Here is a 17345-nt window from a genome sequence, read left to right on the forward strand (position 1 = left end):
GACGAAACTCGGTGAGAAACTATAGTTTCTATATCAGAGTACATGTCGACACGGTCAGTGTTTAAACCCCAGTGACAGGGTTATAGAAAGTTAGTTTGGGGACTACGAGTACTTTGTCAAAATATTTTATGTTCACAAAATAATAAACTATCAAAATTCATACTGGACAAAATGCAAGTAATTTGGAGTCACATGATCCCATTTTTATCATATCAAAATAATCCAGTTAATTGAATCCAAACATGAATAGATAATAAAGAAAAACACAATAGTAATTAATCAGAAAGTAAATAAATATCTGGAATTCAAAAATTAAGTAATCCAAATGTAAATAAAATATTTAAACCTTTCAATTAATTCTAATCCAAAATAAAATATCATTAACTGGAACTTTAAAATAATTTAAAATAATTCCAAAAATAATAATAAATAATTAATTCAAAATATAAATAAATACATAAAATCATTATTTTTCTCAAAATTTTCAGATGTTCAGAAAACTAGAGTATATACATATAATATGATTTAGATGTAGGATACTTACCTGATTAACAGCCAGATTTTTGAATTCTTACACCAATCGAGTATTTCTCAAGAAGTCCTAATTTGGGAATAACCCATCAGAATTACAAGTAAACAAATTCTAAAATTCACACGAATGCAAAAACAAATCAAACACTAACAAAATTACCAAGGTCAAGACCAATAACCAACTCACCTACAAACCTTAAGATTAAAATCAGCGTAGCTTTGCAAATTCTAACCCAAATAAAAAATTTCAAACTTATGAGAAAACTAGGCATCTTTATCTAAAACATATCCAAACCTCACAATGATTTGAGACCTATAGAATTTAAGCCACCAGTATTAAAAATCATACTTATGTAAACCAACAGTTTCAGACATGCCTATTGCAATAAAAAATATCTCACAACATATAACTTCAAAAGTAATGCAATCTTCCTAACAATAAGATAACTCAGAAATGAACAACTTTCCTAATTTTTACCTTATCCAATTCAATCTTCATGATTATAAAAAATGGTCATAATTCTTCAGGCTATGCACAGAAATATCATCTGAGACACTTATACCAATAGGGCTATATCTCACAAACTACATATTCATAAAATCTCAAAATTTTTAGATAATTAGGTAACATCAAAATGTATAACTTTGTTATATTACTCTTCTCCAAATTCCATACAAAAGACCATCAAATTGTCTAAGAAATCGTTATGTTCTCTGCAGAAATAGTATTGAGCACACCTATAGAAATCTGATCATATCTCACAATTTACATGGCTAAAAATTCTGAAATTTTGCAGCGTCAAATATAACATCGTCCTATATAACTTTATTATATAAATAAAAATCTAAAACACAACTTACAATTATGAAAATAATCAAAAACCGTTCAAGGTCTGAACAGAAATCCTGTCCGTGTCACCTGCGTCTAAAAATTTATAATTTGCAGGATACTACTCCAAAAATTCTGAAATTTGGTATCAAGATAAAAAAGATTTTGATCTACAATTTTTCTATTTTGATCTCTTCCAAATTCCATCTCTAGATCTTCGAAATAAATTAGAGATCTTTACTGTGCTAACAGGGACTTTCTGAATTTTACCCTCAAATTAAAATCAAATTTATTCTCACCAAACCCTAACCCCAACTAGTAACATGTCACAAACAAGCATAAGAAAGAGCAATAACAAAAACCCAGAACCTTACCTCAACAATAACAGTGAAATGAAATCCGTGACGATGAGACCCTTCTCCCGTCCTCGTCGCCGACACCACCCGCAAAAAGGAAGAGAAAGAGACGAGGCAAGGCGCTCTCTCTCTCTCTCTCTCTCTCTCTCTCTCTTTTCCCCTATGATCTAAAACCGAAAAAACTGAAGAGATGGCTAGGGTTTTGAAACTAAACAAAAACAAAATCAATGGCTAAGATTAAAAGTAAAACCAACGGCTAGGATTAAGAGATAAAAGCAATAGCTAGGATTTGATTAAGGGGTGGGGCTCACACTAACAAAATAAACAAAAACAACAATTATTCAGTGCTAGATTTTAGGTTGATTAGAAGGGAAGAACATTATTAACTTACAAAACTAAGTGGTGCTTTGCTTAACCACACTTGCTAAGCTATCCGCGAAATGACCCTATGCTTAATATGAAAAAGGATGAAAACGCATTTATGAGCTTAAAAGCCCAATAAGCAACCACTAAAAAAATTTGGAATTAAAGTACAAATTGATATAACCTAGTACAATATTTGTCAAAGTACAATTCAAAAACAAAACTATTTAGCAAAATATAATTTTGTCATATAATCCACAATATATGTCTCATAATTTACTATTACTGAAACAAAATATTAGAGATTATTTATTTAATCTCAGTGACCCGAGTCAGAGGTTTAGAATTCATTTGTTTACCCTCGGTGATCCGAGTCCGATTGTCAGAAACTGCAATTATTTCACCGATGATAAGTATGAAACTATAGTCTTTTATTAAAGTTTCATATCGACACGATCAGTGTTTAATCCCCAATGACAAGGTTAGTGTATAGCTAATTGAAGATCAACAGATTTATGTCAAAGTATGTTTAGTATCCAAAAAAAATCAAGCAACTATCGAAACTGCAAGGCAAAGCCTTTCAAAGTAATCCATGTACAAGAAGAAATACCAACATTTGCATGATCCCACTTTATAGGAAAATAATCCTGTTGTTTTTTTAAATAAGTATCACACAAAACATCTCAATAATTAATTAACAAATTTTCTATAATTTAACATGTAAAAATAAATAAATAAATAAATAAATTAAAAAAGAACTAAATGAACAGTAAGTGACAAGCTAATAATTATTCAAATAGATAATTAAAATATAAATAACCAAATAAATAAATAAAAATTAACAATTTCTGAAAATAATGAACACTAATAATCACTGAATTATCAAACCCCAATAATATTTAAATAGTGTATGAATAGTTTTAAAACAAAACCAAAATAATTAAATAATTACGTAAATAATTGTTAGTAACCAGAAATTTTGTGTGTGTATATACAGATTTTATGTGGTTTTATTATTTGGAAAAATCCCCGAGCTATAGAATCCACTCAAACACTAAAATCAAAACTCGAGGAAAGGCCCTAAAACATGAACATTACACCTTGACTTATATTTTCCAAAACTTAATTATATAAAAATAACGATTGGTTAACAATTATTAAAGCTTTAAGGCACTAAATATGCAAGCACATAGCCATTTACTATACTCCCTCCGGTCCTTTTTACTTGTCCATTTTATTTAATTCGCATGGATTAAGAAAATAGGTTGAAGTTAGTTTGCAATCTAAATTTTATAAAAAATTGTATTAACTTTCCAAGATTACCCTTAATAAAAATATTTTTTAAAAATGGTGTAGTTGAATATAATTTATTGGAAGTTATGGAAGTACATTAAGTATAGAGGGGGTGGAAAATTAATATTTAATTGTTCACAAATTTTCTAGATGGACAAGTAAAAAGAATAAAAGAAAATTTCTAAAATGAGACAAGTAAAAAGGACCGGAGGGAGTAACCAAGAGTTACCACTGCAAACATAGTACGAGCTAATGGCTGGCAACAATTCAAACAACTACTCATAACAGGGATACAAACTGAAGCAAACTCTCACATTAACAAGCACAGTACTTTAAAAACAACCATGAATTATATATATATATATATATTAATAAATGGATCACATAACTTGAAAATAAATCCACTTCATCCATAAGATATATATTAATAAATGGTACACAAAACTTCAAAACTAATCACCTTATGCATTTAAAGCAATCCACTTAACAACATCTCTATTGGCTATCCTAAATTGGATTTTGAAAAGAGTAATACATTCTACATTCTTTTTCAGTTCGTTAAATACTGATAGATAATATAAAAGTTGACCCACGCAACTGATCTTATATAATTCTCACATACAAAGCACATTATTTAAGATGAATATTAAAAACATTGTGAGAGATAACCATAACCAAAGATGCTCTTAATTACAGGTGCAGAAAAACCAGCGCTATGCAATTTCCAATCGAGCACCCAACCTTGAAAAATAGCGACAAAAACACTAAAACTAAATAAGAGTTATGTGCATCCCAAAGAGTGACCTCCTGTAGTTTACACATGTCAAGCATGCTCATCTACCTAATTTCAAGAACTTTAAAACTTAACACTTTTATATCACAACAACTACACATGTCAAGGATCAATGAAACCTTAAGTCTAACAAGAACAGTAACATGACCACACGTCAAAGAACCTAGCTTAAAGGAAAATCACAGATATAGTATTGAAGGACAAGAAAACAAGCACACTCTCAAAATATCATGAAAGAATAAAAGCCTAGCATCCAGTTCTAAGATCCTACCTGTAGACCACTTGTTGACAAACGCTCACCTGAACTCTTCTAATCTTCGCCATCAGTACACCACCAAAATTGAAATTGGGAAAGAGGACTCTTCTTGGTTTCCCTAAATTTAAAAATAAATAATGCTATGGGGATTGAGGGGATCGTGGCACATGCACGGGATATCACTAAATCAAATAATAAAATACAAATTAATTAAAAAAAACAACTCATATAACAACCTAATCTAATCTAACTAAAAGGGTAAGAACAAAGGCATGAAGTCGACACTAAATATCTAGGAGGGATTACAACAAGAGTATGTGTAAAATTCTTGAAATTAGAAAAAATTAACTAAATTTGCAATTAAAACTTGCTAGTTGATAAGATGATTTTTTTTTATATTTGGAAACTCTTTTGATATGTGCCTCAGGAATCTAGAACGAGTATTAGCAAGATGTGAGGAGACTAACCGTTGGAAGAAATGACATTATATGGTCCCGGAGGGTATGGTGTTGGGATACTGAATTTCAATAAAAGGGATTGAGGTGGACAAGGTTAAAGTTGCTACAATCTAGAAGCTTCCACCACCCACATCAGTTAAGGCAATTCGTAGTTTCCTAGGACATGTAGGATTTTATAGAAGGTTTATTAAAGACTTCTCACAGATTGCTAGACCACTGACCAAACTATTAGAGAAAGATGCACCATTTGAGTTCGACAGGGCTTGCATGACAGCATTTAAAACATTAAAAGATAAACTAGTGCAAGCTCCGATCATGATTGCCCCGATTGGAGTTTGCCATTCTAGTTGATGTGCGATGCCAGTGACTTTGCAGTTGGAGCGGTATTGGGTCAGTGGAAGGATAAGCATTTTCATTCCATCTACTATGCGAGCAAAACCTTGAATGATGCGCAAGAAAATTACACAACCACTAAAAAGGAACTGCTAGCAGTAGTCTTCACCTTCGACATATTCTTGCCATATCTAGTACTTTCAAAAGTCGTGGTCTACATCGATCACTGCGCAATAAGGTATCTCATGAGTAAGACCGATGCTAAACCACGCCTCATTAGGTGGATCTTATTCTTGCAGGAATTCAATGTGGAGATTAAGGACAAGCCAGGATCGGAGAACTTAGCTGTAGACCACCTATCTAAGCTAGAGGATCCCGGAAAGAAATCATTAAAAGATGGAGACATTGATGATGCCTTCCTTGAAGAACACTTGTATAGATTCAATACGGTAAGAGATGAGGACCCACCTTGGTTTGCTGACTTCGCAAATTATTTGGTTATAGGCACTCTTCCTAAATGGTTCTTGTACCAACAAAAGAAGAAGTTCTTCGCGGACCTTAAGCACTATGTGTGGGAAGACCAATTCTTGTTTAGAATCTATGCAAACCAGATCATTAGAAGATGTGTACCATGATCCGAAGGATGGGATATTCTTGAACATTGTCACTGAGGACTAGCTGGAGGGCACTTTAGCGTAAATTGAATAGCCATCAAGGTCTTGGAATTAGGTTTTTATTGGCCAATAATCTTCCAAGATGCAAACAAATATGTACGAAATTGTGACAACTGCCAATGCACAGGTAATCTCACTACAAGAAAACAATTCAATACCGACGGAGTATTTCCAACGGATTCCTTTCTATTGGGAATAGTTTCTTTTACCGACGGAAACCAGATAAATTACTGACAAAATACCGACGGAGTTTTATATGGTTGGAATTTATAATAGTGACCATATTACCGACGACAACACTGACAGATTACCGTAGCTAATTTACCCGCCATATTTTTTCCTTTGCGCCAAAGGAATACTGACAGATATTTTTTATTAATAGCGATGGAATTCTGTTGGTTTAATTTAATAATATTACCGACGTAATATTACTGACGGAGGTTCGTTGGTATTGTAAGGTTCATGCTAAATTTTTAAGGTTGAAGGTTTACCGACGAATATGTCAATGTTATTCCGTTGGTTTAATTCCGTTGGTAATAAATTATAATATTTAATAAAACATATTAACTAAAATTATTTATATTAATTTTGATTTATGTTAAAAATAATTATCTATATAAGTTATTATCAAGAAAATAGTTTTAAATAATTTCGTGATAATGAAATAAAGAATAATAGTTAATTTATATGATTAATGTTAAATTAATATTAATTATAAAATATTTGTAATATTTTTAAGTAGTGATTAGTAGTGAACATTTAAAATATATATTTTATATTAAATTATTAGTTTGGATTAATCTCCACCATTGATCATTATGATCAATGGTGGAGATGGTTGATTGTGTATGAAAACCTAGCCCTTCCTTCTTCCTCTCTTTATCCCTCACTGGAAAAACCTTGGCTTCTTCCCTTCTTCCTTCTCACAAGATAGCCTCATTGCCACCGCCGGCCCGCAGGCTCGCCGTCCGGCAACATCCTGCTGAAGCCGACGTGGTGGTTCAAATCCACATGTCCATTATGCCGGAATCCTTATTCTCAGGTTTCATCTCTCGCTTTCTCTCGTCTCTTGCCCTCCTCTTCGTTTCCATGGTTTTTTGGCTTGATTTATTCACATTCGCTATTTGTTTTTTTGTGTTCTTGTGCAGGATAAGTTTGGTTCTTGGGGTTGGTTTTCATCCGAGATTGAGAGGGGTTTTACTGCAATAACTTCGTTTCTCTTCGGAAAAGGTATCTCATCTTTCCTTTCTTTTCCTTTTGTTTTGTTTTTTGTTTAGAGTTTTCCTTAATGTTCCGATCGGTGATTCTTGTTTCATTTTTTTTTGTTAATGTTTCAGGGTTTTTGAAGTTTGGGTTTCTTTGGATTATCTCACCATAATTTTGGTGAGTTTATCATGGGAATGAAGCATTGGTTTTGAAATTTGAGTCTTTTTTTTGTATGTTGTAATAGTTCCATGTTTAACAAAGTTTTTCTAAAAATTTGATTTTGTAATGAATTTGAGGAAAACAGAGAATATACAAGAATTTTTCCTAGTTCTGAAATGAAACTTTGTGAGGAACCAAACTGAAGGAATATGATTTTTTTTTTTAAATTTGTAAACTATACATTCCCTGAAGTCCTGTCATTATGATTCCCACCTTGTTATCTCATTGAAATGCTCATTTGATAATTTTATAATTGTGAATTTAATAGCTTATTGTTGAAAAGCATTTTTTTTAGAACACTTCTGCATAGTTTAATTGTGAAGAAGTAGATAATTAAGCAACAATTATTAATGTTTGAATTATTTAATTAGCTTGAACTTTGTTTGGATGTGATCTAGATTCATGGCTTGTAGTATTTGATGATGATTCTCAGGTTCTCAGGTTCTCAGTATTTGATGATGAGAAAGCCTAGTTTCAGGTTCTCATTGCTTTTTTCTACCATTCTTTATTATAGGAACATATAAGATTATAGTTATCTAATGATATTGATGATGATTCACAAACAGGCGACCGATTGCTCGAGGATCTCAGGGGCTTCGAGAATTATTGGTGTTGATGTGAACCTGAGAAAATTCAATCAAGGTCTGTGAGAATTATGATGTTCTTGATTGAAGTTTGACTCGGTTTATTTGGTTTGATAAACGGATTTCCTATTTGAATGTGGTGGCAACTGAAATTCTGTTTCTTCGTTATGCTCTCTAAATTATCTAGTGTTTTCATTTATTATGTTAAAACTCATCCTTTTATTTGGATTTTATTTAAGTTCATTTAAAATTTCCTGGTTATTTGAATTTGGATTTTATTTGAATGTGGGGGCAACTGAAATTCTGTTTTCCCAATTAAGTTTATGCATTAAAAATCTTGTGCATCCACTTATGTTGTGATAATGATGTTGTTATCATTTGGGTGTGTCCAATATAATTTTATAATTTTATTATTTTTGCTAGTTGGTTGTCCATGTTTAAAATCTTGTTTCCATGTATTTTTATTATTTTTATACACTAATTTTTTTTCAGGGCAAAGGGCTTTTTCAAAAATGGCAAAAGGGTATTGCATTTAAATAATTTCTCAAGTTTTTTTTATCTTTTTCTTTCTATTTTGTTCATAGTCTCGGAGGTTATTTGAGTCATTAATTACTTACTAAACTTTCTACTATTTTGACTATTTGATTAACGAAAATGATTATATATATATAGAATTTACTTTTTGGGTTATTGTTTTGGAATGTGCGAGACAAATTTGTTGAATAAAAAAAAATCAAGGATTTGGGAAAGATACATTTCTATAAATTTTTTTTTAATGGTTTTTTATTTGCATGCCCTCTAAAAATTAAAAAATAAATTAATTAATTAACATTGTTCTATAAAACTGATATCAGTTTCCTTATAAATTATTTTTATTTGCTTAATCAAAAATCAATTAAATTTTTTTGCTAGTTTGGTTGTCCATGTTTAAAATATTGTTTCCATGTATTTGTTTCTTTATCAGTTTGATTGGTTGATTGTTGAAAGTGTTGTTTAATTTATTGGGCCTAATTTATTTGTACATGTGAAAAAAAATTAATTCAATTATTTAACTATGAGATTAGTGTACTCTGGCAAGGCTGTGTGGTTGAGTTGGAAGGTTGTTTCATGTTCTTTTTATTATTGATGAAAACAGACTTTATAGCATATTTGATTTATTCCTACCTCTCAAAACTCTTAATGAATTATATCATACATTAAGAGCATATTTTTAATTTTCACACCATATTCAATTATTTAATGTTAGACCTGAAGTTGTTGCTATTGAGATGAAAAGCTCTTCCCACCACTAAAAACAAATCTTGAAAAAATTTCATCATGTGAATCATACAACACACATCTCTATAAACATATAATTTATTGTGTTTGTGGGCTAAGTTGTTAATGGCATAAGCATGTCTGTGTGGGTCCATGTGTATGTTATTTATATATATATATATATCCTAACTCATGACTATTATTAATTATTGTATTCAGATTATTTTTACGATAAAGGTGCCGAGAGAAGATTGCATGCAATATCAAATTCTGAAGAATTATTGAGTGAGTTGATTCATGCTAATTTTGGTTTTTCTATTACTTTATAGTCATATTTGTCCCTTTAAAAATTGACATCTAATGTAATAAATTAGAATTTAGTGAGTTGATTCATTCATGCTATTTGTCCTTTTAGTGAAATTTGTGTAAGAATTGGAATTTATTTATTATAGTTAATTAACAAATGAATCCTTATTGTTTAAATAGCAATCAATGTTCATTTAATAGTACTAAGCATTGCCATTTGCTTTTTTTTTTCATGAATGTGGCTTTAATTTAGTAAAACATATCATTTAAGTTAATAAGAAAGAAATATAATAGAATATAATTAGGATGATGATATATCTTAAAGAATTAAGCATTATTGTCTTTTTTTAGTTAAGGGAAAATTATGTTAGAATATTTTTCTCTATTTTTAATAGAGTAGTCTACTTTTGTTTGAGTGGCTTGAACTTACCAAATTTATATGATACTAATAGAGTTGCAAAATGGATAGAGACCGTTCTTGGATGTATTCGAGACTCAATGATGGGTTCATTACGCCTAACTATTTCAATGGAGTTGAGGATTTTATTTCTTTTGCATTTTCTCAACATGATTTCGTCCGTGGGAATAAAATTAGATGTCCTTGTGTTGGTTGTCAAAATAATAAATGGCAAATTTCTGACAATGTCCGCAAGCACCTTTTTCTTAAAGGCTTCTGTTATGGTTACACTACTTGGATTTCACATGGAGAACAACCGACTGGAGAGTCATCACATAGTAGGGCTGACAATGAACCAATATGTCAAGGGCAAAATGAAAATTTATATGCGAGGATGGTTATGGATGTAGCAATGGGAAGTTTTGATTTTGATGCTAATCAAGGTAAGGAACTGAGGGTAGAATGTGAAAGTCCAAATCCAAGTGCTTCCAACTTTTTTTCTTTGTTACAAGACGCAGATGAACCGTTGTGGTCTGGATGTGTAAACTATACAAAGTTATCAGCTGTCTCTCAACTTTTAAATTGTAAGGCTGAATTTAACATGAGTGAGTCATGTTTTAATCGTCTCATAAAAGTTGTAAAGAGCATGTTGCCAGCAGATGAATGTTTACTAGAAGATTTTTATAAAATGAAGAAGAGACTGACAAAACTTGGACTTGGTTATGTCCAAATTCATGTATGCCCAAAAAATTGCATATTGTTTTATAGAGAAACAATTGAGTTAGAAATTTGTTCAATATGCGGACATCCCCGATATAAGCCAAGTAAGTCAAGTGGCAGAAGACAAAAAAGGATTCCTTTTAAGATTCTGCTTTACTTTCCACTTGTACCAAGGCTTCAAAGGCTTTATATGTCTGCCAAAATTGCTGAACACATGACTTGGCATGCATATAACAAAAGTAATGATAGAGTGCTTCGACATCCAGTTGATAGTGAGGCTTGGCAACACTTCAATCTCACCCATGAATCATTTGCTATGGAACCTCAAAATGTTCGGCTTGGGTTGTGTGCTGATGGTTTCAATCCATTTGGCCCAGCTTCAAAACCGTATTCTGTGTGGCCAGTAATGCTTAATGTGTACAACTTACCACCATGGATGTGCATGAAAAAACCGTACATATTCCTTAGTATGGTCATTCCTGGAAATCCAAATCAAAACATTGATGTTTTTTTTACGGCCCCTAATAGATGACTTGAAACAGTTTTGGAGTGATGGTTGTAAGATGTATGATGCATATAGGAAACAAAATTTTAAGTTACGTGCTGCATTATTGTGGACAATTAATGATTTTCCCGCGTATGGGATCTTGTCTGGGTGGAGTACTCATGGAAGATTATCTTGTCCATACTGCATGGAACATACAAAGTCTTTTATATTAAATCACAGTAGGAAGCCATGTTTTTTTGACTGTCATCGTCGATTCTTACCTTCAGATCATCCATTCAGGAAGCAAAGAGATAAGTTCAGCAATAGAGTGGAGTGTGATTCTCCGATTCCTCGATATTCACGGGAAGAAATATTGATGAGAATTAATTCTCTTCCTAATATGACATATGGCAACAATGTCAGTACTGAAAGGGTTCCAGGCTATGGAGACAACCATCATTGGGTGAAGAAAAGTATTTTTTGGGATTTGACATATTGGCATACCAATCTTATTCGCCACAATTTGGATGTCATGCATATTGAGCGAAATGTTTTTGATAATATCTTCAACACAGTAATGGATGTCAAAGGAAAAACCAAGGACAACATCAAGGCACGAAAGGATTTGGAGTTGTATTGTAGACGGCCACAATTGCATTTGATTGAAAGTAATGGACGGACTTTCAAACCTAAGGTATCTTATTGCTTGAGTAAAGAGCAAAAGAAATGCGTATGTGCATAGGTGAAACAGTTGAGACTTCCTGATGGTTTCGCATCAAACATAGCACATTATGTAAATGAGGCCCAAAGCCAATTATATGGGATGAAAAGTCATGATTGTCATGTATTCATGCAACGATTGCTTCCGATTGCATTTCGAGGTCTTCTGCCCAATTCAATTTGGGATGTGATTACTGAACTATCTCATTTCTTTAGAGATATTTGTTCAACTGAAATCCATATCGATCATATGTTATTATTGGAAGGAAATATCATTGAAACAATTTGTAAGATGGAAAAAATCTTTCCTCCGGGGTTTTTTGATAGCATGGAACATTTACCAATACACCTACCGTATGAGGCTAAGGTGGGTGGGCTTGTACAATATCGCTGGATGTATTCATTTGAGAGGTAATATACTCTTCTATCTTTAGGGTATAGCATGTACTTAACATGCATTTAATATATGGTACCTATTAATGCTAAAGTGGTTTTATTATATATAATTTTTAGATTTTTGCATCATATCAAGAAGAAGGTGAAAATTTTGGCTTGTGTTGAGGGATCCATTTGTGAGGCATATGTTATTGAAGAAATTTCATTTTTTTGCTCATTATATTTTGAACCCAATGTGGAAACATACTTGAATCGTGTTCCACGTAATGATGATGGTGGTGATATGGAACCAATGGGACGTCTATCAATTTTCACACATCCCGGGAGATTTCTCGGTGCGAAGCCATTATTTTGATATCTAAAAGATGATGAGTACTATGTTGCAGAATTATATATTCTAATGAATTGCATGGAGGTCACCCCCTACATTGAGTAAGTTGTATGTGTGAGTGTTCTTCATATGGTTTATATTATAATTAAGCTAACATTAATCCTTTCACAATGATAGCATCTTTGATGAAATGGTTAAAGGAGATTCTCCTTATATAAGAGAAGCTGAACTAGAGAAAGTGCGAAATACAAGATTTGCACAATGGTTCAAAAATTATGTAAGTTTAATTTGTGAAATTAATAAAGGTAATATATTTTATATGTTAATGCTTATGCACTAATTTTTACATTGCGCTGCAATAGGTTCAGATTCATAGAGATGAAATTGATGATCGTCTTATTGAGATTTCTTATGGCCCAGCTCGTAGAGTACAATGCTACAAAGGATACTTTGTAAATGGTTTCAAGTTCCATACAAAGGAATATGGGGAAACCAAAAAACAATGAATAGTGGGGTACTTGTGAAAGGAAGTTGCTACAATGACTATGACCATGACTTATATGGCATTTTGATAGATGTCATTGAGTTGGAATATTTTAGTGCTGGAAATAGGGTTGTACTTTTCAAATGCCAATGGTTTGATACAGACAAAGGAGTAAGAGTACACCCCACTCATGACCTTATTGAAATTAAACACACTTCACTTCTTCGAAGTGGTGAGCCATTCGTTTTGGCTGCACAAGCTACACAAGTTTATTTTGGTTATCCCTCAACTTTAAAAAAAGACGAGATTGGTGGGCAGTATTTAAAACGAAGGCTAGGAGCACTTTTAATCTTTGTCCTATTGAAGCTAATAGAGAAAATGAGAATGATCTTAATAGAGGGGTATATCAAGAAACTGAAGTATCTTTTCGAAGTCATGTTACTCTTTCAGAAGAACTCGATGACCCTGCAGTTCTAGTTGATGGTGAATTTGAGGAGGTGAATTCATCAATAATGGTCGATGATGGTGAAGATGGAGAAGAAAATGGAAATGATGGGTCAGAAGAAGAAGATGAATATAGTGATGATAGTGATGATGATAAAGCTACTGAAGATGAATTGCAACATGAAGACAATGAGTTTGCATCCTCTGATGATTAGTCATACTATTAATACTTTGCTTACTACTTAGAGGATAATATTGTATTTCTGAATATTTTGCTTACTATGTATTGTATTGTTATTTTCATATTTTGCTTCTTGTATGAGTTTTGTGAAACTAAAATTTATGCTTTTAATATTTGCATTCAAATATGTTCATTTATTTATATCTAACTTTCAAATATATTTTGCATTCTCATTTTTGTTGTTTATATGTCTATGTTTTTAATTTTTTATTTGAATACATGTAGGGTTCTAAATTTGGTATCATGAGAAACATGAAGGAACAAGGTAAAGGTAGAGGTAGAGGTAAAGGGAATTCTTCATTGCATCATGCAATGCCACAAAGGTCTACTAGGACATCAGCTGCATTAGCTCCCATTATTCAATCATCTAATGAGGCACCTCCTTTAACTCCTGATGTGCAGATAAATTTGCCTACTATTTCTGATCATAGCCCTACCCCTTCTAACCCTGTTTGTGGAGGACTTTTGATGAGTGAAAATGATGGATCTAGTAAATCAAGTAGTAGAGGGCCTAGCGTGGGACTACCCTACCCTCTAAATCTGAATGACAGAGTGCATTTGACACCAATAAATGCAGAGTAATCTTTTATCATCTCTAACATGTATTTATAATATTTCTATTTGTAATTGTTTTTGTTTTGTTTAGAATATAAAATACTTATATGTTGCATTATGTGTTAGTGTTTTTGTTGAGAAGGGGGTCACAACGACAGTTACTTACATTATAAAAAAACATTTCAAAGGTCCTTGGCCAACGTGGAGAAAAGTTCCTAGTGATGTGAAGGAACTGATGTGGAAGACATTTCAGGTATAAATTTTATTATATGATTGTTTTGTTGTTTATTTAATTTATGAAAATTATAACAATATTCTTTTCAGGAGTATTATAAATGGAACCTTGAACATAACTCCAAAATCAAAAATGTATTTGACAAGACTGGCAAAACGCGATTAAGGGACATGTTAGCGGATGAGAGGATGAAAGGCAATGAAAGAAGTTGGTGCTACTAACATTAGAGAATGCAAGGGAATGGAAAGGGATGACAAAGGATGTGTGGGATGCCCTCATTAATAATGAATGGGGAACATATGCATGGCAATCCAAATCAGGTAAAGCAAAGGCAAACCGCTTAACAAAGAAAGAAGGAAGTATTACAAAGCACACGGGTGGTTCACGACCTTTTGCTGTTCATGGTATCAAGTTGGTATGTATTTATATTTTATAAATATCTTGTGATATCTTAATAGTAACCTATGATCCTTCTAAAGATAGGTTCATACTTAAAGGTTTATACTTCAAGGGTTATACTTCAAGGGTTAGTTTTCACTCAACTTATCATGAAGAAGGTAGTCTCATTAGCCTTAATACACTAATAATCCCTTAACTATATCATTATGAACAAGGTAGTCTCTAAATTATATTTTGTAATAAAACTTTCATTGAACATGGCATAATTTGTAAGACAGTAATTTTCAATGATGATGAGTACGAATTCACCTAAAGTTTCATAAAATCTATTTAAAATGCTTTATTAATCTTTGTTAGAACATGGCATGATTTGGTTGAACGTGGCACGATTAGTGATAGTTATTATTTTATTATTTTTAATGTTTGTTTAATGTTTTATTTTAATATTTATTCTTATATTCAAATTTCTCAAATTTGAAACTAATGCATGCATGAACATTATCCAAATATTTGTTTTACCATTGTGCTCTTGCATTATTTGAGTGGGCCTTGATGCTCTTGCATTATTTTGAGTTCAAGTAAAAATAAACGAAATGTGAATGAATGAAAAGGACATGGATTGTAAATGAATGAAATGAACTTAAATATTAGTTCATTTTGCTCACCTACTCCAACAAGAAAGAACCAAGCTCTTATTTATACTTGTTCATATTTATGTTATAGCACTAGCTATTACTATGTTGTTGCTATTTTTTTTTTTTTTTGTCATTTTGAATTGAAGTACTTTGTGTCACTTTTGTTAAATTATTAGTACTTATAATGAACAATCTATTTATTTTATTTATGTCTTCCTACACTTTAAATTAAAATACAGGCAGAGAAACTAGGTAGGGAGGTTGGGTATTCAGAAATTTTTCAGGCTGCACACAAGCGTAAGTGTGGAGAGGGTGATTTTATAGACAGCAAGTCAAGAGTTGTTAATGTAAGTGAATTGAGTCATTTTTTGATTTTTTTTAATTGTTATCATTAAAGTTTTTATTCACAAGTGTGATGGAATTTTTGTTTTATATATATTAGATGTAATTTGCATGAAGCCATTGTTTAAGTGTATTACATGTAATTTGCATGAAGCCATAAAAGTTAATGAGTTTTCCTTTTTATCATTCATTTTTATTATATGAGTTATAAATGTTAATATTTACTTGTAAACGTGTTATAGGAAAAGTATAATGCTGCATTGATCGACAAATATGGTGATGATATCTCTTCCCATCCAAGTTTTGATGGTCAGTCATGGTATGATGCAATTGGGGGATTAAAGGCTACACACACAAGTGTATATGGTTTTGGGAGTAGGGTAGACTCAAGACAATTGTTTAGTGTAGCATCTACATGTCCTTCCACATCTGATTCAGCGTGTGGACCTTCAACTTATCAACCTTTTGCAACAAATGAATCTATGTTGCAAACCCAGCAACTTGCGGAGAAAGTTCAGAATTTAGAAAGTACAGTTCTTGATATTCAACAAGGTTAAGCAGGGTTACAAAGTAAATTGGACAAAATATTGGAGTTGGTAGAACGCGGTCATCCAACATTATTCTCTTAAGCAAGCCAATCGGGAATTAATTCAAGAGATGCCAGTACTGGAGATGGTGGAGAAGATGCATAAGTAGATTCAGATGACCTTTACAATGTTGTTAACTTTTGTTTTGTTAGAGTACCTCTAAAACTATTTTAATATTTTTTGTGATTGCTTGCAACTTTATAACTTCATATACCTTACATGTGTTGTTGGATTGTAATATGAATTTAAGTTTTTTTTGTTGTTGTGATGAACAAGTGATTGTATTATGGTTTGTAAGTTTGTTATATGGATATGATATTATGTTCATGTTATGCATAATACAGGTTTAATGTGTGAAATATATATGTATAATGAATTAATAATAGTATTCCCGACAGAAAAGTATATTATTTACCGACGGAATTGCAATTATTACCGACAAAGCAATTAGTTTTTGGTGAATATAAAATACATTTACCAACGGAATTCCTAAATTTTAATGTTTATTACCAACGAAAAAATATAATACTGACAAAAATTATAGTAATGGTATTATGCTTCACCGACTAATAATAATATTTGCTCCTACGGAACTATAACTTCTACCAACGAATAGTATTAAATTAATAGTTTTTACCAACGGAAAAAAAACTTTCTACCGACGGAAAACTTTCTTTACCGACATATTTTTCATTATTAAATTATTTTTAGCGACAAAAAAAAACCTATTTCCGATAGAAATTTGCCTTTTACCGACGGAATTATCGTAATTTAATATTTTCACTAATGGAGAAAATAGTTTTTACCGACAAATACATTCCATTAACGACAAACAACACCGACAAAATGAATTAAATTTTTATTTTTAAATAATTATTACCGACGGAAATGTAATCATTACCAACACAAAGTTC

General features: G+C 31.8%; 1 protein-coding gene across 15 annotated transcripts; it reads left to right on the forward strand.

Moving 5' to 3' along the window:
- The first annotated feature begins 6785 nt into the window (after window positions 1-6785).
- On the forward strand, window positions 6786-16772 carry LOC120280350. 15 transcript variants are annotated; one of them, XR_005542317.1, is made up of 12 exons: window positions 6786-6928; window positions 7035-7116; window positions 7224-7269; window positions 7745-7789; window positions 7878-7953; window positions 9372-9437; window positions 13904-13961; window positions 14081-14256; window positions 14360-14486; window positions 14558-14883; window positions 15742-15849; window positions 16087-16772. XR_005542317.1 is itself a non-coding variant. In XM_039287164.1 (10 exons), the coding sequence occupies exon 7, from the start codon at window positions 9920-9922 to the stop codon at window positions 11105-11107; it is 1188 nt and encodes a 395-aa protein (XP_039143098.1). In that variant the 5' UTR covers window positions 6786-6928; window positions 7035-7116; window positions 7224-7269; window positions 7745-7789; window positions 7878-7953; window positions 9372-9437; window positions 9911-9919; the 3' UTR covers window positions 11108-12193; window positions 12296-12610; window positions 12687-12786; window positions 12872-13844. The 15 variants fall into 15 exon arrangements, 6 of the variants coding, with proteins under 6 accessions (XP_039143098.1, XP_039143100.1, XP_039143101.1 ...); XR_005542319.1 differs by having other exon boundaries at window positions 13904-13943; XR_005542316.1 differs by having other exon boundaries at window positions 13904-14280.
- The last annotated feature ends 573 nt before the right edge of the window (window positions 16773-17345 follow it).

This window comes from Dioscorea cayenensis, chromosome 17 (genome assembly GCF_009730915.1).
Source record: "Dioscorea cayenensis subsp. rotundata cultivar TDr96_F1 chromosome 17, TDr96_F1_v2_PseudoChromosome.rev07_lg8_w22 25.fasta, whole genome shotgun sequence".
NCBI classification, from domain to species: domain Eukaryota; kingdom Viridiplantae; phylum Streptophyta; class Magnoliopsida; order Dioscoreales; family Dioscoreaceae; genus Dioscorea; species Dioscorea cayenensis.

Bases quoted from the DNA above. Each gene is read 5' to 3' on its own strand.
- LOC120280350 (XM_039287166.1), top strand. From the start codon at position 9,920: ATGGATAGAGACCGTTCTTGGATGTATTCGAGACTCAATGATGGGTTC.